This window comes from Culex quinquefasciatus, chromosome 2 (genome assembly GCF_015732765.1).
Source record: "Culex quinquefasciatus strain JHB chromosome 2, VPISU_Cqui_1.0_pri_paternal, whole genome shotgun sequence".
Classification (NCBI taxonomy): domain Eukaryota; kingdom Metazoa; phylum Arthropoda; class Insecta; order Diptera; family Culicidae; genus Culex; species Culex quinquefasciatus.
In genome coordinates, this window is record NC_051862.1 from 14192770 (window position 1) to 14219976 (window position 27207).

Genomic DNA, 27207 nt, shown 5'->3' on the forward strand with positions numbered 1-27207 from the left:
AAAGTTTGTATGGGAAAAATCGTCAAAATGTATGGAGAAAAGCAACTGTTTTACTTTTTAACCTGTGGAAGGCGCCATAGTTATCGGATTCTTACCATTTCTCAAATGTAGAACCTTCATTAAATTTAGAACAACTTTCCCGAAGACACCATATTTTTAGGATTTTTTCCCGCGAAGTTATTAGCGCCCAAAACTGTCCATTTTTGCGCGGCCAGCTGTAAGGGGCTACCTAACAGCGATTTTCTTAATTCCATTTCGTACACGCACGTGCTCTCTCTCAGGTTCAAACTCTCTCACGAGCTTGCTCGCCTGCCTGCCTGCCTGCCTGTTTACCTACAAGCGCGCGCTGTTTCTCTGCTTGGACTTTTGTCGTCGTCGTCGTTTTCGTTTGCTATCCGCTGCGCTGCGTTTCTGGCATGTTTATTATAATTTTCAACTAAAATAGCAGGATTGCCTAGGCTCAATTAAAAAATTACAGCAAATGTCATGAGAACAGGGTTTGTTTGTTTTTCCAAGCATTACACGCAGTTTTTCGAATATGCTAAAGAAACATGATAATGATTCAATTACTTAAAAAAAATCTTCAGGTAATACAAATGTTGTTCCTTTAGGTAGTTTGCTTTAACAAAAATATACTTCAGTACAAATCAGAACCAATCAAGGCAATTTTACAATAATTGCTGCAAATTTTCATTCATACTCTCTAAAATTATTTTTTTATTCTTTCTGGAAAATTCTTTTTTATTCCTAGACCACCTGCAACAAATATTGCAACTGTTTATCATGTTTTGTCAGTTTACCTGTAAATTTTTCGATTCAGGAAACATTTCTTTCTGCACAATCGTTAACTACCTTCAGATCTTGCAGTCTCGGCCTTCCTTTAAGATACTCATTTGGATTCAGTTTTTAAAAAATGTAAATAAAATTCCTACTTTTTTTATCTAAAAAAACTGCATGGTATTTCTTGTAACAAAAGCAGATAAATTAAAATCCAAAACGTTTGCAATTAAGTTTGGATCAGAACAGATGACGATTCATGGATGAACTAATTCATCAAATTTGTATTCTCTCTCACACGCTCTTATAATATGATATCTATTGCTGTGCTTTTTTTTCGTTTTGTTGATCACATATTACATTAAATTTTATATCTCAAAACAAACCTGGTATTTTAGTTCAAAATTATAATTAACATGTCAAGAACGCAGCGGAAAGCAAAAGAAAACGACGACGACGACAAAAGTCCAAGCAGAGAAACAGCGCGCGCTTGTAGGTAAACAGGCAGGCAGGCAGGCAGGCGAGCAAGCTCGTGAGAGAGTTTGAACCTGAGAGAGAGCACGTGCGTGTACGAATTGGAAATAAACATCGTTGTTAGGTAGCCCCTTACAGCTGGCCGCGCAAAAAGGGTCAGTTTTGGGCGCTAATAACTTCGCGGGAAAAAATCCTAAAAATATGGTGTCTTCGGGAAAGTTGTTCTAAATTTAATGAAGGTTCTACATTTGAGAAATGGTAAGAATCCGATAACTATGGCGCCTTCCACAGGTTAAAAAGTAAAACAGTTGCTTTTCTTCATACATTTTGACGATTTTTCCCATACAAACTTTAAGCGATTGGAGGGAGGGGTTCCCGTGGTCAGAATGAGCTCAAATTTGGAATTTAGCCTAGTGATGGGTCAATCTTTGATTTCAGGGGGTAGCCCCAAAAAAGTCCGGATTTGGACCACCCTAATGGACGTCCCGTAACATGAATAGAGGACGGGAGAGGGGGAGGGGGTTGTCCTTCGTGATAATGGAATAATACAAAAAAAACGTTACTTAATCCACCTTTAGGTGGTTGGTGCCTTCCTCACATTCATAAAGTCAATACATTCAGTAAAAATATCAACATTCCCTTAACATGTTTAACAAATCAACTTTATTACTTTATTAATTTCTTTTGATAGGGTTCGCAGACCTTCAATTTTTCTGGCTCATCGGCAAGGTCTGATAAAAAACCTATCCAACGATAGTTCGCATTTCATTTGAAAGGTCTTTTGATTATCTAACTAACGTTGGGTCGCATGATGGACCCGGACATCATTTTTACTGAAATATCTGAGATCCGGCCACCAAAAAGTGTATAAATAACAGTTAAGTGCTAATAACTTTTGATAGGGTTGTCAGATCCTTGATGTTTTAGGCTCATTTGAAAGGTCTTTTGATTATCTAACTAACGACAGGTCGTATGATGGACCCGGACATCATTTTTAATAAAATATCTGAGATCCGGCCTCTAAAAAGTTTATAAATAACACTTAAGTGCTAATAACTTTTGATAGGGTTTTCAGATCCTTGATGTTTTAGGCTCATTTGAAAGGTCTTTCGATTATCTAACTAACGATGGGTCGCATGATGGACCCAGACATCATTTTCGTTGAAATATCTGAGATCCGGCCTCCAAAAAAGTGTATAAATAACACTTAAGTGCTAATAACTTTTGATAGGGTTGTCAGATCTTCAATGTTTTGGGCTCATTGGAATGGTCTTTTAAATACCTTTCTGAAAATGTATAACATGATAGGGTTTCTTGCAAAAACCACCCTTTTTACAATCTTCCGGACATACGCCAAAATCGTTTTTTTTAGCATAACTTTTGAAGTACTTTACTAAACTTCATAATTTTCAATAGGGACTTATGGGACCCCAAGACAAATCGAATAAGACCAAAACGGTCCAAATCGGTTAAGCCAGTGCTGAGATAATCGAGTGCATATTTTTTGGTGCACAGACCCACATCCCTACACACACACACACACACAGACATTTGCTCAGAATTTGATTCTGAGTCGATAGGTATACGTGAAGGTGGGTCTACAAGGTCGAATTAAGAAGTTCATTTTCCGAGTGATTTTATAGCCTTTCCTCAGTAAGGTGAGGAAGGCAAAAACATTTTGAAAACGCTTTGGAAAACTTAGTAAATCATACTGCTACTGTGAAAGCGGTAATGGGGGGTCTAATGGGTGGGCCAATCAATTCACATGTCCTTGTACTGTCTATTAATGTCTTATAATCAAATCTTAACCTACAGTTGTTCAGCCTAACAAAAACTATGATTTATTTTGAAACTAAAATTTCGTAACGTTGCAACGCAACGAAAAACCCTGTTTTCAAAAACAGAGCGTTGCAACGTCACGAAATGTAAGTGGTCTTTAAAAATCGAGGTTTAATTTTTTCGTAAAACTAATGATTGCATTCGATTTGTTGGCCAATTTTACACTAAAAATGGAAGAAGAACTCCAAATTTGCCATTAAACAGAGCAGAGTTAATGGCGAAACATGAATTGGGTCAGGATTGAGAAAAAGTCACGCGTTGCAACGTCACGCTACATATTCCCCTCTCAAAAATAGAATATTTGCTTAAAATAATGTTTCAAATAATGTTTCTTATAGGAAATTTAATGTACTTTCCGAAACTGTAATAACATATGTACCTTTTCAATGCAATTTTTGAGTTATAGCCGAAATAATGAAAAAAGAAAAGTCAAAGCGTTGCAACGTCACGGCGGAATGTGTCATCAATAACTCAAAAGTGATGATAATGCATATAGGACATTTATGCGATCAGGGGCAGTATATTTCCCCTATCATGTCAAAAAGTTAAAAAAAAATGTTTCCAGAAACTTAGAATTCCTTCTGGAATTGGCAATCGGCTTGTGTAGCGATAGGGTTTGAAACATTATCCTCTATTCTGGAGCTAGCCCACCCACTCTGAGGAGGTGTCCACCGAGCAATGCCACTTCAGTTCACGGTAGCATAAATCAAATCATTTTCACTCTGTTGTTTGGTAAATCCGGTCGAGTGTTATTTAGCTGCGACCAAGACGAGTACCACACTGTACGTTGTTTGGTGTTTTAGTGTTTTAGTTTATGATTTAGTGCTAATAATTTTTGGCAGAGTTGTAGAAGAAATTGTACAAAATTATTTTTTGTAGTGAATTGTTTTAAATAAAAACATTTTTTCAAATGTGCATAAAAATCTAGCAAAACTATCAATCACGACTTTTGTATGCGTTTGGTGAAATTCAACAGGAGGTATATAAAACGCCCAAACAATCACGTTTGAAAGGGAACACCGTGCACTTAACATGTTACAACAGAGCGTTATCGAAAAGGTGTTCTTTGCTGATTCCTACACTGGGAATGAATCGTTGAATATTTGCAGGTAATTTTATAACAAATTCGTAGAATGCTTTTTTCACTTTATATTCTTGAAGGTTCGAGTGGTTCCGTCCGAGCGTCGCATCCAATCCGGAGCAAGCCCAGGCGATTCGGAACATTGTCAATCAAACCTCGTTCCCGGCGCCTTACGTGCTGTTTGGTCCACCCGGAACGGGGAAAACGTCCACGCTGGCGGAAGCCATCGGTCAAATCTACAAACTTCGCCCCTCGGTGAATGTTCTCGCAGTGGCCGCTTCAAATTCGGTCACCAACGAGCTGACCAGCCGAGTGCTGGAAATCATCCCCAAGAAAGACGTTTACAGAATCTTTGCTAGATCCTATGCGCGAAAGATTAAGTACATCGATCGGGATGTTCTGGACGTGTCAAATCTACGCAGCATGATAAGTGATAAGAAAAACAAAAAGAAGGTACACAGAGATGTAAAATCTTACAGAGTAGTTCTTTGCACTACATCAACTGCAGCTCAATTCGTGGATGCAAATATTTCAAGGAATCACTTCAGCTACATCTTCATCGATGAATGCGGATTCGCCAAGGAGATTTCCAGCCTGGTCCCAATAATGGGCATTGGTGTCCACGACAGTGAAATCACAGCCAGTATCGTCTTGGCTGGGGATCCGAAACAGCTAGGACCAGTCATTCTATGCGACTACCTGAACGAAACCAGCCACAGCGTGTCCCTGCTAGAGCGCATTACGGACAAAGAATTGTACGCGAAGAATCCGCTGACGGGAGAGTATGATCCGAACGTCATCACACAACTTAGAAATAACTTCCGGTCGCATCCAGCACTGCTTGAGCTGCCGAATCGAATGTTCTACGCCGGACAGCTGCGAGCAAAAGCATCTCCCGATAAGACTCACTGGGCCGTGGGTTGGGATCGTTTGCCGAATCGCACCGTTCCGTTGATCTTTCACCACGTGGTCGGTGAGATGAAGCAGGATGAAAACTCCTCCAGCATGTACAACGAGCAGGAAGCTGAACAAGTACTCTCGTACGTGGAAATAATCATGAACGATGGAATTTGTGGCAAGAAACTCGAGCAAACTGCAATCGGGATCATCACTCCGTACGCTAGCCAGGTTCGATATCTGAAGGACCTTCTGAACATGCGTGGCTGGAAAGACATTGAAGTCGGGTCAACGGAGCAATACCAGGGACGCGAGAAGCCCATCATGCTGATGTCGACCGTACGGACGGGCAGCAAGAGTGTGGGCTTTTTGGCCGACCCAAAAAGGCTGAATGTTTCCCTGACGAGAGCGCAAGCCCTGATGATTGTGGTGGGCGATCTGGAGACGCTACGAAATAATAGACATTGGGCAAAATTTATCGGGTACTGTAGACAGAACAATGCCGTAGTGCCTTCCGTGTTGGAATTTCCCGTTGAAACGGTCGCTTTGAACACGGAAAGCTTCAATAGTTCTGGATCAGATATGCGCGCAGAAACGTCAAATAATACCAAAACGCCAGAAATAGATTACACTATATTACCCAACCAAATCACAGCTTGTACCAGGCCTGTGGAGTCGGGTGACTTAGATGCCGACACCGAATCAGACTCCGAATCCGGCTCCGACTCCACTGGAAACGTAATTGTTGAGGCAGAACTACACAATAGAACAGTTGAAACGACCCAAATTGTCCCTGCTGTCACAGGGCAAGATAACGGAACGCTTGGTGTGATATTAGAGATTGCTAACATAATTGTTGGATATGTTCTATGGCCACGCAGACCAACAAGACCAATTTGAATCATCGAAGTATTTAACAGTAGGGAAATATGCCCATTCCCAGCTGTCTAAGCAGTGGTGTCCTGATGTTAAAAAAAACTAATTTTAAAATTCTTAAAATACTTTAAAATATTATTCTGTTTTTCTAATGATTAGAATCTAATCTAATACAAACGCAGCCATTCCGATGAAAGCATGCTGGAATTGCTGGAATTAGTCTTGTGCTTAGATTACGCCCCAAGCACTTTTCATTGTCAATATTAATATTTGCAGTACATCCGAGGAAAATTAAAAATTAAAGCGGCCAGCCCTACTGCGTTGTGTTTACCTCAGAGACGATTCGGTGAACGGATCACATTTCACAGAGTCTAAAGGGGAGGAAGGATGCGTGGACATACCGTATTTTTAATTTTGTTTACACAAATAAAACATTCTAGACTTCAAAAATCTTAACATTCAAAAAAGTTTAAAAATAAAATTTTAAATTTCCAAAATTCTAAACTTTTTAATTTTTTTTTGTATTACGGAATTTAACAATTAATTCTTTTAGAATTTGAGCATTATGTAATTTTAAAATTTGACACTGCAAAATTCAGAAATTCAGGAATTTTAAAAATATTAAATTTCAGACATTTTTGTATTTTGGCAAGAATTTCAGAATGATAATACTTTAGAATTTTGAACTACGGAATTTTAGCATTTCAAATTAAACAGTTATTTAGATTTAATATGGATTTTTATTTAATTTTCAGTTTTTTTAGATTTCATAATTTTAAAATTTTAGGGTTTGAATCTTGAAGTTTTTGAATTTAAGATTGGATAATTTTGGAATTCTCCGTAAGTACAAACTTCGGGGAAAAAAAACCATTTGCCTTTGCCTAAATATATTTGAATAAATCAAAGGGCACGTGTTTCTGTTGACCCCAAAGTGTATGATTCCCTTCGAGATGAGCTTGCGCAGTCATGTTTGTATTTTTTTTGTAGAGCAGTGAAAGTTTGCGGCAAACTCGCAAACAAAGCAAAATGTATACAGGCTGATATTTCTGCAAACAAATGCAGGAAAACTGTCAAAAAGTGCGAGTTTGTTGGTTTATTTCTCATAGTCTAATACCCTAATACCTGTTTTAAAAATTTCATTATGTTTAAAAAAAATTAAGCTTTGATATTTCTTTTTTTTATGAAAATTTAATGATTTTTCTTATGACATTTTCTTCTAGTTAACTTCATCCTTATCCTTTAATTTTGATTTTGGGGCTTTGGCCTTATTCACGAAACGCGAAAATAGCGTTGCAACTTGCAAGAAGCAAGTCGTGTTTCATGCCAGTTTGCCTGTTGATTTTCCCGATTCTCTAAGGGAACCGATATATTCAAGCAGCGTCCAATATGGCAGCTGAATGAAAAAAAAAAACAACATTAAAGGATTTTGAGGTTCAATCAACTATTCAAATTTTACTAATTTGGGGTCACTGAAATCGAATTTGACCCCAAGAATGCTCCAAAGTACTCAGGCCTGTTAATTGCCTTTTACAATTCTGTAGAAATACTCTAGCACCGCCATATTGGCCGCCATCTTGAATTGCACATTTCCTGAATACTTATGAGCATTCTATTCTGTAACCAAAGTTCTTGCTAACCCTCAAGTTGGACCTGCGCAGTAATTTTTTGTCAATTTTTGAAGGTCAGTGTGACCATCGCGGAACAGACACCGGTAAGTCGACGGTCGGTCTAATGACCGTTAAATTATATTTATCGCTACAAAAGGCCTTCAGAAGATATTATATAGTAGAATAATTATTTGCAAAACACGTGAAATAAATTTCTCATCCTTAAATATATATATTTTTTTAATAATCCGAAAACTATTGCCACAATAAATTTACAGTTATTTCAAACAAAATCTCATAATCAGAATCATAATAACATAACATAAAAATCTTATGTTCGAGAACAAAACCCGGCTCTTAAAACCAAACCATAAACAAATCATCAACAATCTCCATCCAGTCCCAGACGTTCCATCTTACTCTCCACCTCACCCACTTCCGGTTGAACTTTTTTACCGCCAAAACGAGAACGGCCCACGTTGGTGGGGGGCGCCTTCTTGTAGAACCTCCTCTCCGAGTGTCGCTCTCTATCTTGCCGTACAACCTGCCTTGCCGGCTTCTCCGACCTTCCAAACACGGCATTGTTGCGTCTGCAGTACTGCAGCAGCTTCTCCCAGTGTCGATTGTTCTGTAGCGTTTCCGGATCGCCCACCACAATCATCAGGGCTTGCGCCCTCGTCAGGGATACGTTCAGCCGTTTGGTGTCAGCCAAAAAGCCCACACTCTTGCTGCCCGTCCGTACGGTCGACATCAGCATGATGGGCTTCTCGCGTCCCTGGTATTGCTCCGTTGACCCGACTTCAATGTCTTTCCAGCCACGCATGTTCAGAAGGTCTTTCAGATATCGAACCTGGCGCGCGTACGGAGTGATGATCCCGATTGCAGTTTGCTCGAGTTTCTTGCCACAAATTCCATCGTTCATAATGGTGTCCACGTACGAGAGTACTTGTTCAGCTTCCTGCTCGTTGTACATGCTGGAGGAGTTTTCATCCTGCTTGATCTCTCCTACCACGGGATGAAAGATCAACGGAAAGGCGCGATTCGGCAGACGATCCCAACCCACGGCCCAGTGAGTCTTATCGGGAGAAGCTTTTGCTCGCAGCTGTCCGGCGTAGAACATACGATTCGGCAGCTCAAGCAATGCCGGATGTGACCGGAAGTTATTCCTAAGTTGTGTGATGACGTTCGGATCATACTCTCCCGTCAGCGGATTCTTCGCGTACAATCCTTTGTCTGCGATGCGCTCCAGCAGGGACACACTGTGGGTCGTATCGTTCAGATATTTACACGGAATGACCGGTCCCAGTTGCCTCGGATCTCCAGCCAGAACAATGCTAGCAGTGATTTGACCCTCGTGTATGCCAACGCCGACTATCGGAACCAGGCTGGAAATCTCCTTGGCGCTGCCACATTCATCGATGAAGATGTAGCTAAAGTGTTCCTTGGGGATATCCATGCCCACCAGTCGACCTGCGGTAGACGCGGTACAAAGAACCACTCGACAGGGTCGAATCTTCTCGTAGAACCGTTGACTGTCCGCAACTGTACTTCCACGCAGGTTCGACACGTCCAGGACCTCTTTTTCGATGTCTCTCTTCTTGCGCGCGCAGGATCTGGCAAAGAATCGATAAACGTTATCCTCGGGAATGATTTCCAGCAGTCGGCTGGTTAGCTCGTTGGCGGCCGAATTCGACGTGGCCACTGCGAGAACATTCACCGAGGGCCGAAGTTTGTAGATTTGGCCGATGGCTTCCGCCAGCGTGGACGTTTTGCCCGTGCCGGGTGGACCAAACAGCACGTAAGGCACCGGGAACGAGGTTTGATTGAGGATGTTTCGGATTGCTTGGGCTTGCTCCGGATTGGATGCAATGCTCGGACGGAACCACTCGAAACTAAAAATGAATTAAATTATGAGAATAATCAACAAATGTTCAAACCTCTTTACCTCATATAATCCAACGATTTATTCCCGGTGTAAGAATCAGCAAAGAAAACATTTTTGATAACGTTCTGCTCCAACAGCTCAAGTGCACGATACTCCATCTGAAACGTGGTCCTTTCGACGAGGAATTCAAGCTTATTCACGTTATGGACATCAAACTCCTTTTCCACCCAAATGGTCACATTATGTGCGTCCACGTTGTCCACAGTTCCGGTGATCTTTTTGATACCTCCGTCGTAACGATTGATGCTCATGCGTACACCTCCATCTTCCTTGATGTTTGCTTTACAACTTCCCAACAGCTTCTTCTGCAATGGACATCAGTAATCAGTAACTTCATCAACACACTTCTTCCAACCCACTTTTCATACCGCTATCTGGCACTTGAAGCCACCGACAACCGGATCCACCAGATCTCTCCTGGGCTCCAGACTGGGCCCAACCACTACGTTTTCACCAAACTCCTTGGCCAGGTGTTCATCTTCGATCTGGTTCAGCAGTTTCAGCTGTTCCCTGTAGTTTTCCACGGTCAGCTGCGAGCCCCGCTTCTTGGCCTCGGTCACTTTCGCCAGCAGGGCGTCCTCTTCCGGTCCGTACGCGTCGGTTCGTTTGAAGTTGGTCGCGCACAACGTTTTGACGGCCGCCGGCACCTCGTAATCGTCCAGCTGCTGTCGTCTGTGGGTTTAAATGTTTGTCGGATCGTTGTTCCAACTAGATCGCGAAACTTACCGTGCCATTTTGAATAGTTTAGCGAAATCAATCAAAAATATTACTCGACCAACACCGGTTGTCTTCAACGAATGCAGCCACACTGCTGCAACATTCGCGATTCACATATAATTATAGCGTAGAATGACGAAGCTGCCGAAACGTAGAATCGTTTGCTAATTGCGGCACGAGTCAAGTATTCGATTCACCGACCGAGAGTCGAAGTAGTTACCCCGCATGGTTTTTGCCGCTTGGGAGAGCAAGTTTTGAATTGGATTACACGTCAGGTTGCGAACGTCGTGGGGGAAACGCAAACCGGGAGCGGACATATGATCTGCAGACAGTCGAGTATACACACCGGACCGTAAGTATATTGGTGACGTGATGGTATTTTTGGACAGGTTCTTCCCCGTAATGATTCATCGAAATGTGGAGAATTGAACCGATGGCCTGAGCGAAGATGCGTTGAAGAATTGAAGATGAGTTATGGGGTCAAAAAAGGTCAAAAGTCAAGATTTTCGACCTAAGTTTTATTATACTGGTCATAATGAAACGAACTCTGAATGTCGGGTATGTCCTTTTATCATATCTTATTTTTATTAGGTCCTTTTAGGTACTGCGACCAGGTTAAGACCGGGGATCATAAACGGATATGTCCTTATCGAGAAAAAAAAAACCGGCCAATGTTATAAAATACAATCAGCTTATCGTATCGTTTGCAATTCCAACAGGTCCCAAACACGTGCGTTGGATCACGTTTATGCGTAGAAGGCGTCGGCAATTTTTTCAGCGCTCTTCTAATTTGAACGTTTAGTTCACTTTTCTGAATTCAGTTCTCTCAAAAGAGAGAGAAATCCTTCTGTCTTTTTTCTCAAAAAGTACAACAAAAAGTAGTTTTCAACAAACTTTGAAAAGTTTTGAAAATTAGTTAAATATAATTAGAAAAACATTGATAAATCGCATTATTTTAATAGGTACTCCCAAAGTTCATGTTTCGAGTTTTTATCAATGAAAATGAGTTCAAATCAGAAAACGGAATGCATAACGGATTCTTTAGACAATTTTACATTAATAGTTAAAATTAGTTTTCAAGTTACAAGTTTTAATTTTTGTTGAAACCTAAGGCCGATGCAAAAAAAATATAAATATTGAAATAACAAGCCATAGTTTCAACATTTGCATGGAAAAAGTGTTTTAAAATGCATTTTACATAAGTTCAATTGTTTTGCAATCATTAGGCTGGTACAAATATTTTTAAAAGTTTTTGGCCCGAAAAATCAGGGGGCAAAAAAAAATATTTTTACAATAAACTTCAAAATTTCAATGAAAATTCAAGTGCAACCAACTGAAATCAAATTAAAATACATTCTTCTGCATTTAAAATCATTTTTAGCAAAATCTTAAGATTTTTTGAAAATTTTCGATGCAAAATCTTTTTTTTCGATACAATTTTTGTTTTTGTCAGGTCTTAGATTTTTTGAAAACTAATGATTGCAAAACAACTGAACTAGTGTAAAATGCATTTTAAAACACTTTTTTCATTTAATTGTGAAGACTATGGCTTGTTATTTAAATTTTTATATTTTTTTATTTTTTTGCCCCCCCCCCCCTTGACCTAGGTCAGGGCCGAGGGACAAAAACTTTTTTAAATATTTGCATCGGCCTTAGTTTTCAAAAATGTAAGATTTGACGAAAACAAAAATTTTAGCAAAAAAAAAACAACTAGCGATAATAAACATTGAAATATTCAAAAATTCAAAAGATTTTTAGATCAACCCAAACATGCTAATATGATTCTAAACGCAGGGGAATGCACTTTAAATTGATTTCAGCTGATTTCAGTTCAATTTCCATTGAAATTGTGAAGTTTTCTGAAAAAAATTTTTTGCTCCCTTATTTTTCGGACCAATTTTGAAGGTAGTATGAAAAAAACTTTAAATAAAATTTGTACCAGCCTAATTCAAAAATATCTTCATATTTATAGGTAAGGCTACCACAATTTCCAGCAAGTCTAATTCAAATATTTAACGGTGTTGCACCTGAATCAGAAAAAAACGGGAATCCCCGATTTATAATCTACAAAATCACTGAGAGAACGTAACAACAACAAAAACCACTCACCACTCACCACTCTGTGAGGCTACCAACTCTTGCTTTAAAAAAATCGTACACTTAGCTGATTTAAACCCGAGGCATAACTACTTAACTGTTTAAAAAATTATTTACAAAAGATTGTAATTTGCGACGTAAAAAGATTTAACTGAGTGGTATTCACAGCTTAAAAATGTCAAATTGAGGCTTATGACTTGAACGTTGCTAAACAAATTTTAAAATAAACCATAATTGGAGCACTAAATATTTATGTTTCTCCAATTGTTAAACGTTTAAAAAGTTCACGAATTGTCAAGTTTGTTTTACGAGTAATATTGCTCTGAGTATACGAGCAAATTTGTTAATTCAGATTTCCACAGGTTTTACATGCTTTTAAAAGTTCTTGGGTACTTTATTGACTATTTTTTATGAGGAATAAAAAAAAAATGATAGTAATGTTTGAACTACCCATATTATCCTTTTATAATCAAACTTACAGTCGAATAAAAAATGTCTAGTTAGAAAAGCATTGTCCAAAGCAGAAAAGCTATTAAATTCAAAAAATTTGTTATTATCATCATTAAATTCCATGAAAATCCGTGTGACACGAAAAAATCTGGCACGTAAAAAATCCTCGAAGTGGGTCAAAAATCCGTACGGTACGTAAAAAATCAGAACAGTTAGTAGCCCGCCCGTGTGGATCAATCGGACCGCGCACTGGACTCACAATCCAGAGGTCACCGGTTCGAATCCCGCGGCGGGCGCTCTAAAATTCTTTGTGTAAATATAGGTATTCGGCGCCGTCGCTCCGTGCCATACTTTCATACACTTAGGAGCCCAGGGCGGCGAAGTCCTTGTAGATAAAAGGAAGACACTAGTGGTTGGTAATAGCAATGGTGGCCGACAGCTATAAAGTCAACTTCGTTTTTTTTAGTAGCCTTATTTTTATGCATTTTTGATAGATCCAGTTTTATAGTAAATTTGGAATTTCAATTCTCATGCAACAACATTGGTTTTGGTCAGATAACTAATTTTTTTTTCAAGTTTTAACTAATTTCTAATTAAATTTATTTGGAACTTTACTTAAAATGTATATTAATTTTAGATGTACATAAAAAAAAACTTATTAAACTGAGTTGAAAAAAAAAAACATTTTCAAATGCAACTTTCAAAGTAACCTTACCGAGAACCTTACTAATGATTAATTTGACATAATAAATGGAATATTCACACTTGTAGACTAAAATTTGTAAGAAAACAGTGTTGATAGTCACCCGATTTAAAAAAAAAACTATGTTCAACAAAAGTATTTTTCCAAGCATTATTGAAAAAAAAAAACTTTTTAGAAAAAAAACGTACATGGGCATTGTGTGGCCTACAAATGTACATTTTTAAAAATATAAATCTTGAGACAAGTCCAGCCGTTTAAATAAAAATTGAAAAATAAATTGAAATCCCAGCAATACCACCCCGGTTTACAAGACTTATTAATCTACATTTTCAAATACATTTGAATACATGTTTTTAAAGTATTAACAAATAAAATAATGGGACTTACGAATCTACGTTCTCAATACTCTTTTCCAGTACTTTGGAACCTCAGCTCTTAAAGGCTAGTACGCAGATCGGAAGGAAAGGGGTCAAGAAACAGCTTCACGAACAGCAGAACAAAGGAAAGAGAGCGATTTCTTGGGGCTTTTCTTCACCCTCTCTGGCTTGCTTCCGCTGCCGCTGCTGCCCATTTGAATTTTTTCTTGACCGATTCCTTCCGAAGTGCGTATAGGGGAAAGTGAGGCAAGTGTAACAAGCTAAGGAATTGCTCGATATAACCCATTAAAAAGTAAAAAAATCTGTCGGATTTTATCATAATCATCTTATTCTAGGTATTGACTAAGACTTTGTTAGAACAAGTTTTTAAAAAATCCTGTTTTTGAATGTAAAAAATTGATTTTAAGATTTTTGATTTTTCCGAGCGTTCTACTCAACTAGTGGGGCAAGAGGAACAATGCATGAAAAAACATGTTAATTTGCTAACAATTGAACTGTTATCACTTAGATACATCAGATTAGAATGTATTTGAAAGGTTTCTTCCATTTTTGGATTAAATAGTAATATTTTACAAAAAAAATTAACGTTTTTACGAAAAAAAATATTACTTAGATGATAAATAGTAAATTTTCATAATATCACTATATTTTGTATGGACAATTTTTTTAAACAGTTTTTAAGTACTTTCGTGTATTTATTTCCCAATAAAATATGTTGTTGCAGCAATTCGTAATTTTTTCCATACTAAAAATCCATATGGTACACTTGCCCCACCTGAACAAGATTTTTGCCTTCCTCACCTCACTGAGGCAAGGCTATAAAATCACTCGAAAAATTAACTTCTTAAATACGACTCCTAGATATACCTTCACGTATACCTATCGACTCAGAATCAAATTCTGAACAAATGTCTGTGGGGATGTGTGTAGACATGATTTTTTTCCACACGATTATCTCAGAACTGGCTGAACCGATTTTGGCCGGATCCGCCTTATTCTGTTCGTTTTGGGGTCCCCTAAGACCCTATTAAATTTTATTCTGTTTAATGAAGTACTTTTAAAGTTATGCCAAGAAAAAGTTTTTTTGTAGCTACAAAAAAGGGTGATTTTTGCATAACCTCAAAGGCCGGATCTTTTTGCTTACGCGCGAGAGTCGCGCTGCATGCGTAGGGATTTTGGTCCACGCGGGGGATTGGCAGCCACACCCCCTTGCATGCGTATCGCCCGGTTGCCACATTGCTTATGCAGTGCCCAAGTAACATTTTAAGCTTTATCAAAGCTGTCACAACCGCTATAAAACCTATCAGCCAAAACCAACATTAAAACCACCAAGTCGTAACAGCCTCCCCAGAACCCCGATAAACCTCACTTAAAACCCAAAAAGACCTCCGCAAAAGGTTGCTACGGCCTATTTATAAAACCCACATAGGAGTTCAAGGCTTTACAACGAAATCCTAACAACCTCCTTAAAGCCTTGATAAAGCCTTTGTTAAAACCTTGTTAGGAGTTAAAGAAAATGACATTTCATACGTCTTCATGCGTCTTATGACAAACAGATTTTATTCTGGCAAAAAATAAGTCTTCGTCTTGCCAAATGAAATTATGGAGATGGTTGTCAAAAATGGTGATGATGATATGATAGATATTGGAGGTAATTGAAATAATTTCATACCTTATTTCTCGAAATTGGTGGCTCAAATTCAGCTGCGGTTAAAATTTTATTGATGATTGTAGGGGAGATAGAGCCAAAAAAATCAACTCGCTTCATCAAAAATCATTATTTTGTAATCATAGTTTTTAATGATAAAAAATATTGTATTGCAAATCTTTGCAAAAAATGTTCAAATTATGTTTGAACTTCTGTGGCTATGCTAACGATGTCACAAATTCATCATAATTGTGTGTTTTCATCAAATTTATGATTTTTCATTTTTTTCTGCCAAGATGGCGGTCAATCATATTCAATCAGAGCACGCGTTTAGCGCCATATTTATGCACTGCTTTTTGGCCGCGATAAATGCTCTATTAGGAGCTTATGGTTTTAAGTGAGCTTATTGCATGCCTAATGGCACTTGACAGCTACAACACCCTTGGTTTTAACAAAGCATGCGATAAAACCGTTTGGCAAGGCATTGCCATCTGGTTTTCAAGCCTCTATTAAAACTTTCATAAAACCTTATTGAAAGCCAGTCGGCTTTTATTTTCACCCGGTTTTATGTCCGAGGCATAAAACCTTGTTAGAACCTATTAATTAGCTCTTGCTTGTTGGTTGCGGTGAATGCCCAAATAAAACTATTAAGCAATCAAGATGCTACAATAAAACCTTAATAAAACTTGGTGGTGGCTAGTTGGTTTAAAAATGTTACTTGGGTGTCTGCGTCTCTTCTGGAAAAAATCTGTATTAATTATGTTGCTGCATCATTTTGTCTCGACAAAGATTTACACGAACTTTTTACTGAAATATATAACTCATGAGACTTTTCTCCTTTATTTTGGAGAGTTGGTAAAAAAAAAATGAAAATTGCTGTTCAAGTAAAATCAATAAATATAAAAAAATAAATGAAAAAATAAATAAAAAAAAAAACTCCTCAATTAATTTGTAAATACAACCTAAAATACAACATGAATGCGAGGAAGGCACCAACCACCTTATGGTGGATTAAGTAACGTTTTTAAAAGCTGTAAACAAAAATAATTAATAATTATCATACTTTGTAATAGGTGCATGTCATTGGTAGGGACACAACTGATCTAGGAAAAATAGCATTTTGATAAAATGAGCCTTAAAACGAACCCTAAGCCTTATTTTGTACTATCCCAATATTATAAGAAAACAAAGGTTTTGAAAAAAAACTTCATTAAATCTTATGCCCCGTGGCGTTTACGTCGTTTTGGCGGTTATGTGGTAGTAGAATCAGCTAATTGCATTGCTAGCAACAATTCCTCATACTGGAAATAATAAAAATTGTAAAAATTACGGCCGTACGAGCGATTGTTCCTCTTGCCCCATATGCCCCACCTTCTCCTACAGCTTAAAAAAAGTTTTTTTTACTTTTAATTGAAATGTTTAGCCTTGTAACTGCTCAATATTTGGATATTTTTGACTGGTTTTGGGGTAGAACACACACAGAACAACAGAAATAGTACATCGTTTTCCAAATTTCAAACTTCTAAGTGCTCTAAAAACTGCTGTCCCTATTCAGACTGTAGTCCCGATTCGTCCCAGTTGACGGTCCAACGTCCATATTTCAAAATCAGCAAACTTTAAAATAGTCCAGAAAAAAATGCTACAAATCATTTGAGTTACAAAAAATTGCAAAGGACTTATAAATAATTAGGTATTTTCAAATTTGAAACTAATGATTTTTTCGTAAATGACTGCCTAAATGTCAGTGTTTCACATAATAACCCACAGTCAATAGGTTAGTTTACCAATTTTTAAGTTCCGTTAAATGCGCTGTTTCGGAATTATGTTACTTGTGAAAATTCTCCCACAAGTTGTCAACAAAGGGCCACGCTTGCCCAATATGCGCAAGATTGCAGGGGAGAATGGGGAGACTTGATCCCAAGCCTGTATTTCGTCAGCATGTGGGTAAAGCAATTAGCTTTGTTCTAGAAAGTTGTGCGAAATTGACTAAAACTCAATGTAGAAAACAAAGAAAAAAAATAAAAAATGTTTGGATTGAGTTACACACATTTTTCGAAGAAGTGCTGCAAAAAACATCCAAGAGATCTTTTTTCTTTGTTATGATAAGTATAGAAAACACTCAAAAATTATTCAAAAAAATATTTTTATACATGAATTGTATGATAAACATATCAACTCTGAAACCCTTACGCATTTGACGTTAAATTTATCGTCATACTATTTTTACAATCAATTGTTTAAAAAAGTGCGTTTAGGGAGACTAGATCCCTGCATTTTTACAGTCACTGGAATCAGCCTCAAGATTAAATAATTTGGCTAGGTTTTCGTACATAGTTTCCTTCAGTATAGTTGTACATAACTAACTGCAGTTTGAACCATTTTTCAAAAGTTTTGTAAACAAAAAATACCAGCTTTTGTAAACATGCTCAATTTTGGTCTAAAAAGGAAAATTTTAAGTTTTTAAATATTTTACATGCTAAACTTGTTATATTTTGAACACAAACGTACAGTTTTAATGTGAAATTGGTGTATCTTATAGAAAATTAAAAGTTTGGAATAATAAGAAACATTTTGCTTAAGATTTCTTCAAAATGTTGAAAGGGGGATCAAATTACCCCCAACATTTTGAAAATGCCGGTTTAAAATATTTTTATAAAACGCTTGGCATTATTCTAAGAGTTTATCTGATGAAATACCCTTATCAGCCAAACATAGTTGAATGTTTAAGCTATCAATTCATGCAAAAAGATCAAAGTTTTGTGAGAAATTGACAGAGTTATGTGCGATACAAAAAAAGGGGATCAAGTCTCCCCACTCTCCCCTACAGTGCTATTTGTATAGTAAGAAATTAGTCAGAAAACGCTTCCAGGACTAGGCGATTTTACAGCAACGTGCCTCAAGTTGGAGGGCTTTCTGGAGCATTTATTTCCTGCTTGATGTTTGATTTGCAACGTACGCTTTTTATTTTCTTGTTTGTAATATACAAACTGTTTACTCTTATTGGAGGGTAATTTGGGCCCGTTTGTAGGTTGACAAGTTGTGCATTTGTTCACATTTATCTCCAACCCCAGCTCTGCTTTTGGCTGTACGAGTTCAGAGTCGTTTTCTCGACGGATCACTCTTCGAGTTGGAGCCGCATAGTGCAGTTAGGAAAACTTTTGAAGAATGTATCGTTCGCATCATTCAAGATCGATGTTTAGTGAATTCCGTCCGCGAAGAAGTTGTTACGAGAGGTAGTTATAATTTGATGTTTTTAAGGGGATTTTTTTTTAAATTTTATTGGTTCAGATCGCACAGACTGCTCCAAGATGACGACTTGGACGAATACTTGGTTCCACCGACGGTATGGACACTATACGAGAATAAGTTCAAGCCTTCCGATGCGTACGATTCGGAGGAAAATCTCCTGTTGGCTGAAGTTACGGAGGCAAAGCAAGGATCACCGCTGACGGTGGACAACTATAAACCGAGGCTGGAGTTGTTGAACCAAATCGAAGATGTACACGTGAACTATGAGTTCCAGGATTGCTTCGTAGTTGGACCTACCTTGACACCCAGGCCAGATCTAGTTGATCGAGATGTTGGAGGTTTCAAGTGCCAAATTCCAGTATGGAGGAAATGTTTGCTTGGTTGGGAGGATTCGAGAATAATGGGATTTTTTTTTTCTTCAGACGTATCAGTTGTCCAAATTTTTAGCTGCAATAAAGGAAGACGTTGGGGTGCGGTTCAGCATCGAAGAATACTCGGATGAAACTAGAAAGGTCACAGGAACCGTGGACAAAGTGCACAGGGAATGTGTTACGATTTTTACAGAAAAGGCACTTCCGTGCCACAGGGTGATCAAACTTGAGTTTCTTGCCGAGAGAACTACGTTTAAAATGGAGTATCGAGCACTTGAGAATCTACAGCAGAGCGTTATCGAGAAGGTGTTTAATACGAAGAAGTCCGGATTTTTTAGAAAAGATGTGCTCGGTTTGAGTTCTAGATGATAAAAGGGAAAGATTTATTCAACCTCACAGCGAAGTCGTTTCAGAACGTTACGCTCTACGTTTGACATTTGCGTTCTAATTTAGTACAACGAACGAGGGGTGTACATAACAACTCCTCCCTCTTTTAGCAAGAAAGATTTCTAATGAATACAATTCAATTTAGTTAATTTATCTGAACGAATTTGTTTTTTTTTTCCTAATTCTCTGATATCACTTTTAATGATTATTTAATTTAAAAAAAATCCTAGTCTTCTGAATTCACTAATTATATTGATAATTCAAATCATGAATCGGCTTTCTGAGCCTTTTTGATCTACGTGGATACTCTTCAGGCAATTCTGCCGTAAGCGCACTTCTTTTTCTTCTTTTTCCTCCAGCCATCACCGGAAATCCTCGAAATTCTTCTTCCGAACTAATATCTGCTGCAGCCGTACAAACTGCTTCCTCCTCGCCCTCGTATTCGCCGTGCACCACCGGAAACAGGTGCACATTCGGGCGCTCCTTACGCTCGTGATGGGGTTTAAGCTGCATCTTGTGGGCCATCACCCGAGCGCTTCCAACCGACACCTGGAATAAGTTTTTGGAAAATTGTTTTAGAAAATGTGCTCTAATCCATTTGTTTGGGATATGCGCATTATGGTTTTTGTACCATACAACATCCCCTGGAATCAGATCTTTTAAAAAGTCATTAGAAACTTCCACATCCCTAAGACAATCATCTAGGTTTTCATCAGGCGAGGATTGTTGCTTGAGAAGATGCTGCTTATAATTGTTTTTGGGATTAAGTAAATCAAGCAAAGTTTTAGGTTTATAATTGAACACCTTTTCCGCAGGAAGTTGCCCGGTACTAGAAACTACATTGTTCCTATAATTCATCAAAAACAAACTAATCTGGTTCTCCAAATCAATCTCAGCCATTGCAGGTTCTAGTAAAAACTTCTTTAAAACATCCTTCGCAGTTCTCACCAGCCTTTCAGCTTGGCCATTACTAGATGGATTATATGGTGGACTTTTCAACACCTTAATGCCCTGTTTTTCAAGAAATGAAACAAATGCATGAGAATTAAATGGAGGACCGCCGTCCGATACCAAAACATCTGGTAACCCAAATCTTGCAAAATATGCAACCAATTTCTGCAATACTTTGGCACAATCCGTACCTTTCTTCATCCACTCAATCTCTAACCACTTTGTGTTTGAATCCACAATTAAAAGAAAATTGCTATGAGAAAAATGGAAAAAATCAATATGTATCCTACTAAATGGTCTTGTTGTTGGAGTCCACTGAGACAAAATTTTTGGTTTTGGCACCACTGCCATGCTAGCGCATACATCACAAGTTGAGACAAAGCTTTCAATATCTTTGTTTATACCAAACCAATAGACATGTTTTCGTGCTAACTGTTTCATTTTCACTATCCCTGCGTGATTGGCATGCAAAAGTGTCAAAATTCCGCTTTGCATTAAACGTGGTATAACCACCCTGTCCTGGTACAAAACGCACCCTTCAACTACTTCCAAATCTTTCTGATTTGCAAAAACGTCCATTAAGCGTTTGTCAAACTTAAGCGGCCAACCATCACGCAGATAGTTAATAATTTGTTGTAAATAAACGTCGTCCTTTGTCACCTTCGCAACCATAACATAATCTATTGGCAATGTGTTACTGAAATTTATGCTCCGAACAAAATCTTGATCTAACTCAGCAGGCACCGCCTGCTCCAATGGAAATCGCGAACAAAAATCCGCATTTCCCATTTTCGCAGAAGGCCTGTATCTGAGCTCAAACTTGTAAATGGACAGCTCCAAAATATAGCGTTGAAGTCTCGTTACAAATATTGAGTTTTTGCCCTCCTTGCCGAAAATCCCCAGCAAGGGTTTGTGATCAGTGTAAGCAATAAACTCTTGTCCAAATAAATATTTATGAAATTTCTTAATAGTACAAACTAATGCCAAAGCTTCCAAATGCAGAATTGGATACTTTTTTTGTGCGTCATCTAAACTAAAAGAGGTAAAACTAATTGGTTTTTCAACCTTGTCAATTACATGAGCAATTACTCCTCCCAGACCATAGCCCGAGGCGTCAGACACCACAACAATTTCTTTATGGGGATCATAAAACTCCAAAATATTGGCTTTAATCAAAGATTGTTTACTTTCTTGAAATGCCGTGTCACAATCATGACTCCAGACAAATTTAACATTTTTCCTCAACAAATTGTAGAGATGATATAACTTGGAAGATAAATTAGGCACAAATCTGTTATAATAATTAATCAATCCCAAATAAGACTTTAGTTCATGTACATTTGTAGGCACTTTAGCTTTTGTATAGTTGAAATTTTGTCAGGGCTGGTCATTAAACCTTTCTCCCCAATAATATGTCCCAAATAATTTAATTCAGGCACAAAAATTTGCACTTTTCCCAATTTACTTTAATGTTTGCCTTCGCAAGTCTGTCCAAAACAATTAACAGCTTCTGACGACAATCATCAACATTCTCTCCTGCTATTAACACATCATCCAAGTAACAGAAAACATTTTCAATGCCACCCAATATTTGGTCCATGACAAATTGAAAAATTGACGCACTAGGAGAAGCCCCCTGTGGTAAACGGTTATATGTAAACAAACCTTTAATAGTATTAATAACCATAAATTTTCTGGACCTCTCCGATAAAGCAAGTTGAGTATAAGCTCCTCCAAATCCAAACAACAAAAAACCTTGCAATTTGCCAATTTAGCAAATAAATCACATGCAACCGGCAAAGGATAGGAATTTGGAACCAACACCTTGTTGATTGAGACCCTGCAGTCAATCACCAATCTAATCTGATTATCTTTTTTCATTACAACAATAACAGGAGACGCCCAGTCACTCGACTTTACCGGAGTTATCACATTTTGTTTCTCCAATCGATCTAAATAAATTAAAACTTTCTCCCTTAACCTGTAAGGTACGTCATAAGCCTTTTTAAAAATGGGCACATCACTCCTCAAAACCAATTCAGCTTCAAAACCTTTAATAGGAGTAGAAAAATCCTTAATGAAAACCTCACCATAATCATTTTTAATTTCCTCAATCAATTCTTCACGTTTTGGTGTAGTTAAACTATTGACTTGTTCATCAACAATCAAATTGCTAGAAAAAAAAATTGCCTCCATTGAGAGAAGAAAATATCCATCCAGTTCCTGCCAAAAAGTGGAATAAATTTAAAGTTTGAATTCAAAATAAGAAGCTTCAAAACATGTCTAGAACCATTGAGCTCAACTAACACATCTGTTTCTCCCTCAATTTCCAGCTTGTTTCCGTTCACCACCAAAAGTTGCTTATCACATTGTTTCAAAGGTTTGTCAAAAAGAGTAAAATATTGGCTCTTGCCCATCACAGTAACCGTAGAACCACAATCTACTTCCATCGACACCAAAATATCATCAAGTTTGACATTCATCAAACATGGCTCACTAATCTTATTAATGGACTCCACACACATACACTGCAATTCACCTGAGTTCCATTCGAGTAACTATCATCGCTGTCACTTCCAGCCATGTCGCCAGCTGTTGTCAATCGACCCATCATGTCCGTGAGCTGCTTCTCTGAACTGGTTCCAGGTTTCGCTAGATCTACAAATTTGACCACATCACGCTTCAAATTCTTGAGAGTAAAACACTTGCGTTTCACATGGCCAGGAACCCCGCAATATTCACAGACTACCACAGATTCCTCTTCTAACTCTGGCTGAGAACCTTGCCCATATCTACTGTTTGATTCATTATTTCTAAAATTTTTGTTATTGTAACGGTTCGGTTGTTGATTGTTTCTGTTGTTGTTGTTTGTGTGATTGGCATTGCGATTATTGTATTGTGTGTTGTATCTGCCAGAATAGCGATGATTTTGATTACGATGATAAAAATTGTTCGCATCACGTCTGTAGTTATTATTATTGTTGTTATTTTGTGACTGTGAGTTTTGCCTAATGTACGGACGAAAACCTAATCTCTCATGCACCGATCTACGAAAGTTGTTCACTTGCCCAGAAGAACGAAAATTATGTTGTTGTGGAGAATATTGATCGATAAACCCGACAGGAAGATTATAATAATTGAAGTTGTTGTTGTTATTGTTCAATGCATGCGCGTTATCCCTGGCTATATTCCACGTCGTAATTAGTTTATCCATTTTATCTAACGTTAAACCTTCCTCCTTCAACAACATTTCCTTCAACCGATCATCCCTTAAGCCCGCCAAAATGCGGTCTTGGATGGCCACATCACGAAAGGCACCGAAACCACAAAAATCCGCCTGCAGCTTGACGGCCTGTACAAATTCTTCTGCCGTTTCGTCAGGCTGCTGATTACGCAGACTCAACCGGAATCTTTGAACAAGGTCAGGTTCTACCCTATCTAGCTTCAATTTAAGTTTGGCTTCAATATCGTTGAAGGTTGCATTGGCCAAATCCTTCTCATTATAAATCGTTTTAAGTTGAGTAAATAGATAAGGACCGCATAAATTCATAAAGTGAGCTTTTTGTTTTTTAGAATCTGTCACGTCATTACCGTCGAATGTATATTTCAGACGGCAAATCCAGTCCGAAAACGAAGAACCCTTGCGGAACGGCTCGATGGATGAAACCATGCCTCCTTGGCTCATTTCAACAAACTTCAATCAATAGTTTTTAAAAAAATAAAAAAAAGCACAAGGAGACCTATTAGTCTGGCTCAAAATCAATATATATAAAGGTTTGAAGTGACTCACCCACACAGCGGCAACTTAACCTCAAAAAATCAGCGCTTCCAGGTACTGCAACACGTGGCTCGTTCCCCGCTCACCCGTAGCGACAGAAATTACCAGCCGGTCACCTATCAGCTTCCGACAACGTCGAAATCACTTGGTTCTGTTCCGAAATCACCGGAAGGACAATCCACCGCCTCGTTGATGATTCCCGACACGTCACAAAAGGCAGAACACACCGCCCGGCCAGAAAACACCAAAATGTCCGGCTCCTCGGATCGACCCTGTTAAAACAAAAGATTACACTCTTATTACTCTTCAAACAAAGATATTAGACCTGCCGTAAACAGGCAGTCGTTAAAAATTAATTATTGTTATAGTTTCAATAATAAAAAAGAGGTTCTACACCACGAACACTGCACTTTTTTTTTGCTTAACCGTCTACAGAAAACTCCAAAAAAAACCACTTTTTCCACGCTCCGCGTCAGGGAAAGAAAACAAAATGGCTTCTCTTTTGTCTGCCCCTCGTGCGATTCCTTTTGTTCTTTCCTTCGTCAACTTGCTGCTTACCGACGTGTTCACACGGACAATTCTGTATTTTCTGGACAAATCGATTATCACCGACTGTCTTTTCACACGGACCAAATCCGTAGTCTTCCGGGACAATCGATTATCACCGACTGCCTTTTTCACACGAAACAAAAATTCCGCTGCTTCACGGGCCAATCAGTTATCACCGATTTCCCGGTAACCAAAGAAAAACTTCTCCCAAATTTTCCTCCAACCGATGCGCTTGCCTACACCGATTTCCACCGAGGAAAACTGAGAAAACTCTTTTTCCTCGTCGCCAATTAATACGAAGAAGTCCGGATTTTTTAGAAAAGATGTGCTCGGTTTGAGTTCTAGATGATAAAAGGGAAAGATTTATTCAACCTCACAGCGAAGTCGTTTCAGAACGTTACGCTCTACGTTTGACATTTGCGTTCTAATTTAGTACAACGAACGAGGGGTGTACATAACAGTGTTTTTTGCTAATTCTTATACCGGGAACGAATCGCTTGATTTTTCCAGGTAATGGTCAATTCTGCATTAGTAACGATTTAAAACGTTTATTTAATTTATGTTTTAGCTTTGAATGGTTCCGTGAAAGTATCGCTTCAAACGTGGAACAAGTACAGGCCATTCGGAACATTGTCAATCAAACTTCTTTCCCGGCGCCCTACGTTCTGTTTGGTCCACCCGGAACGGGCAAGACATCCACACTGGTAGAGGCCATCGGTCAGATCTACAAACTTCGACCCGCGGCGAATGTTCTCGCAGTGGCAACGTCGAATTCGGCCGCCAACGAGCTTACCAGCCGACTGCTGGAAATCATTCCCGGAAAAGATATCTTTCGCTTCTTTGCCAGGTCCTGTGCGCGCAAAAAGAAAGACATCGCGCAGGATGTTTTGTTTGTGTCAAATCTAAACCGCTGGCATATCGGTATGGACAGCAAGGAGTTTTACGAGGACATTCGTCCGTGTCGAGTGGTTCTTTGTACCGCATCTACCGCAGGTCGACTCGTTGGTTCGGATATTCCCAAGAACCACTTCAGCTACATCTTTATCGATGAATGTGGAAGCGCCAAAGAGGTTTCCAGCCTGGTCCCGATAATCGGCATTGGTGTCCACGGCAGTGAAATTACAGCCAGTATCGTCCTGGCAGGGGATCCGAAGCAACTTGGGCCGGTTATTCCGTACGACTATCTCAACGATACAACCCACAGCGTGTCTCTACTGGAGCGTATCGCGGACAATGGATTGTACGCAAAGGAGTATGATCCGCAGGTCATAACGCAACTCAGGGATAACTTCCGATCCCATCCAGCTTTGTTGGAGTTCCCGAATCTTACGTTTTACGACGGTCAACTTCGGGCGAAAGCTTCTCCCGAAAAGTCTCACTGGGCGGTGGGTTGGGATCGTCTGCCGAATCGTACCTTCCCGTTGATCTTCCACTCCGTCGTTGGCCAGACCATGCAGCATAAGAATTCATCCAGCATGTATAACGAGCTGGAAGCCGATCAAGTATTAACGTACGTGGAGATAATCGTCAAGAACGGAATTTGTGGAAAGCAAGTCCAGGAAGGTTCGATTGGAGTTATTACTCCGTACGCAAGCCAGGTTCGCCACATCAAAGAGCTTCTTGAAGATCACGATTTGGATGGAGTCGAAGTCGGTTCAACGGAGCAGTACCAGGGACGCGAAAAGCCCATCATGATCATGTCCATGGTTCGATCCCGCAGCAACAGTGCTGGGTTTCTGAACAACGCTAAACGGATAAATGTTTCCCTAACGAGGGCGCAAGCCCTCATGATTGTCGTTGGCGATCCGGAGACGCTGGAAAAGATCGATTACTGGAAGGATTTTATTCAGTATTGCCGAAAAAATGGTGCTTTTATTCAGAGCATGGCGAATTGGCCGCTGACTTGGCGGGTAGCGCCATTTAGAGTGAAAAAACATAGCAAAAAAGCACCTAAGAAATCGGTTAAAACTCCGTTACACACTCAGCGATTTACTGAGCCTGAACTTGACGTTCAACTTAAAACTGCCGGAATTCAGTCTAGATTGCAAAATCTTGCAATAACTCATTCATTAGATGAACCAAAAGATGTATCGAAATTGCAGCAAAAATAATAAAAATTCAAGAAATCTGAGTTCGCGACAAAAAATGCCTTTTTTTATTAAGCTAAATGGGTAATTGAGACGAAAGAAAGTCAAAGTGAACGTTTCACCAAATTCTTTCTAAAAGTCCTCAAATAGTTCTAAATAAAACCACGTATTTTTGAATGGAAAATTTGTGCACGTTTTACTTGTGAGAAATAAAAAAAACGACGATAATCAATTTTCACATATCCATGGACGCAAGGATGCAACTCGCCACGTTTTCGCTCTCAGTAGGCGCCCTCTCTTATCAGCCGATTTTGGCGCCCGTCAAAATTCAAAATTTTCAGCCAATC

General features: G+C 38.7%; 3 protein-coding genes and 2 long non-coding RNA genes across 7 annotated transcripts; 3 read left to right on the forward strand and 2 right to left on the reverse strand.

The window, feature by feature from the left end:
* Positions 1–4094: 4094 nt before the first annotated feature.
* LOC6032282 (putative helicase MOV-10) lies at positions 4095–6416 on the forward strand. The gene is made up of 3 exons (XM_038255768.1): positions 4095–4199; positions 4252–6014; positions 6068–6416. Exons 1-2 carry the CDS (start codon positions 4123–4125, stop codon positions 5966–5968), a joined length of 1794 nt encoding a protein of 597 aa, XP_038111696.1. The 5' UTR covers positions 4095–4122; the 3' UTR covers positions 5969–6014; positions 6068–6416.
* Positions 6417–7759: 1343 nt separating this feature from the next.
* LOC6032281 (putative helicase mov-10-B.1) lies at positions 7760–10340 on the reverse strand. 2 transcript variants are annotated; one of them, XM_001842865.2, is made up of 4 exons: positions 10223–10340; positions 9865–10168; positions 9497–9801; positions 7760–9443 (listed from the first exon to the last, which is right to left on the reverse strand). In XM_001842865.2, the coding sequence occupies exons 1-4, from the start codon at positions 10228–10230 to the stop codon at positions 7934–7936; spliced, it is 2127 nt and encodes a 708-aa protein (XP_001842917.2). In that variant the 5' UTR covers positions 10231–10340; the 3' UTR covers positions 7760–7933. The 2 variants fall into 2 exon arrangements, with proteins under 2 accessions (XP_001842917.2, XP_038112516.1); XM_038256588.1 differs by lacking the exon at positions 10223–10340 and having other exon boundaries at positions 9856–9982.
* An 8263-nt stretch (positions 10341–18603) lies between these two features.
* LOC6032280 (putative helicase mov-10-B.1) lies at positions 18604–26884 on the forward strand. The gene is made up of 5 exons (XM_038255421.1): positions 18604–18721; positions 18777–19095; positions 19160–19420; positions 25240–25283; positions 25342–26884. The coding sequence occupies exons 1-5, from the start codon at positions 18654–18656 to the stop codon at positions 26882–26884; spliced, it is 2235 nt and encodes a 744-aa protein (XP_038111349.1). The 5' UTR covers positions 18604–18653.
* On the reverse strand, positions 23018–24952 carry LOC119767250. 2 transcript variants are annotated; one of them, XR_005277414.1, is made up of 4 exons: positions 24783–24952; positions 24237–24496; positions 24038–24140; positions 23018–23104 (listed from the first exon to the last, which is right to left on the reverse strand). It is a non-coding gene; the product is annotated as an uncharacterized LOC119767250 (long non-coding RNA). The 2 variants fall into 2 exon arrangements; XR_005277415.1 differs by lacking the exon at positions 24038–24140 and having other exon boundaries at positions 23028–23104.
* LOC119767249 lies at positions 24081–24626 on the forward strand. The gene is made up of 2 exons (XR_005277413.1): positions 24081–24220; positions 24270–24626. It is a non-coding gene; the product is annotated as an uncharacterized LOC119767249 (long non-coding RNA).
* Positions 26885–27207: the final 323 nt, after the last annotated feature.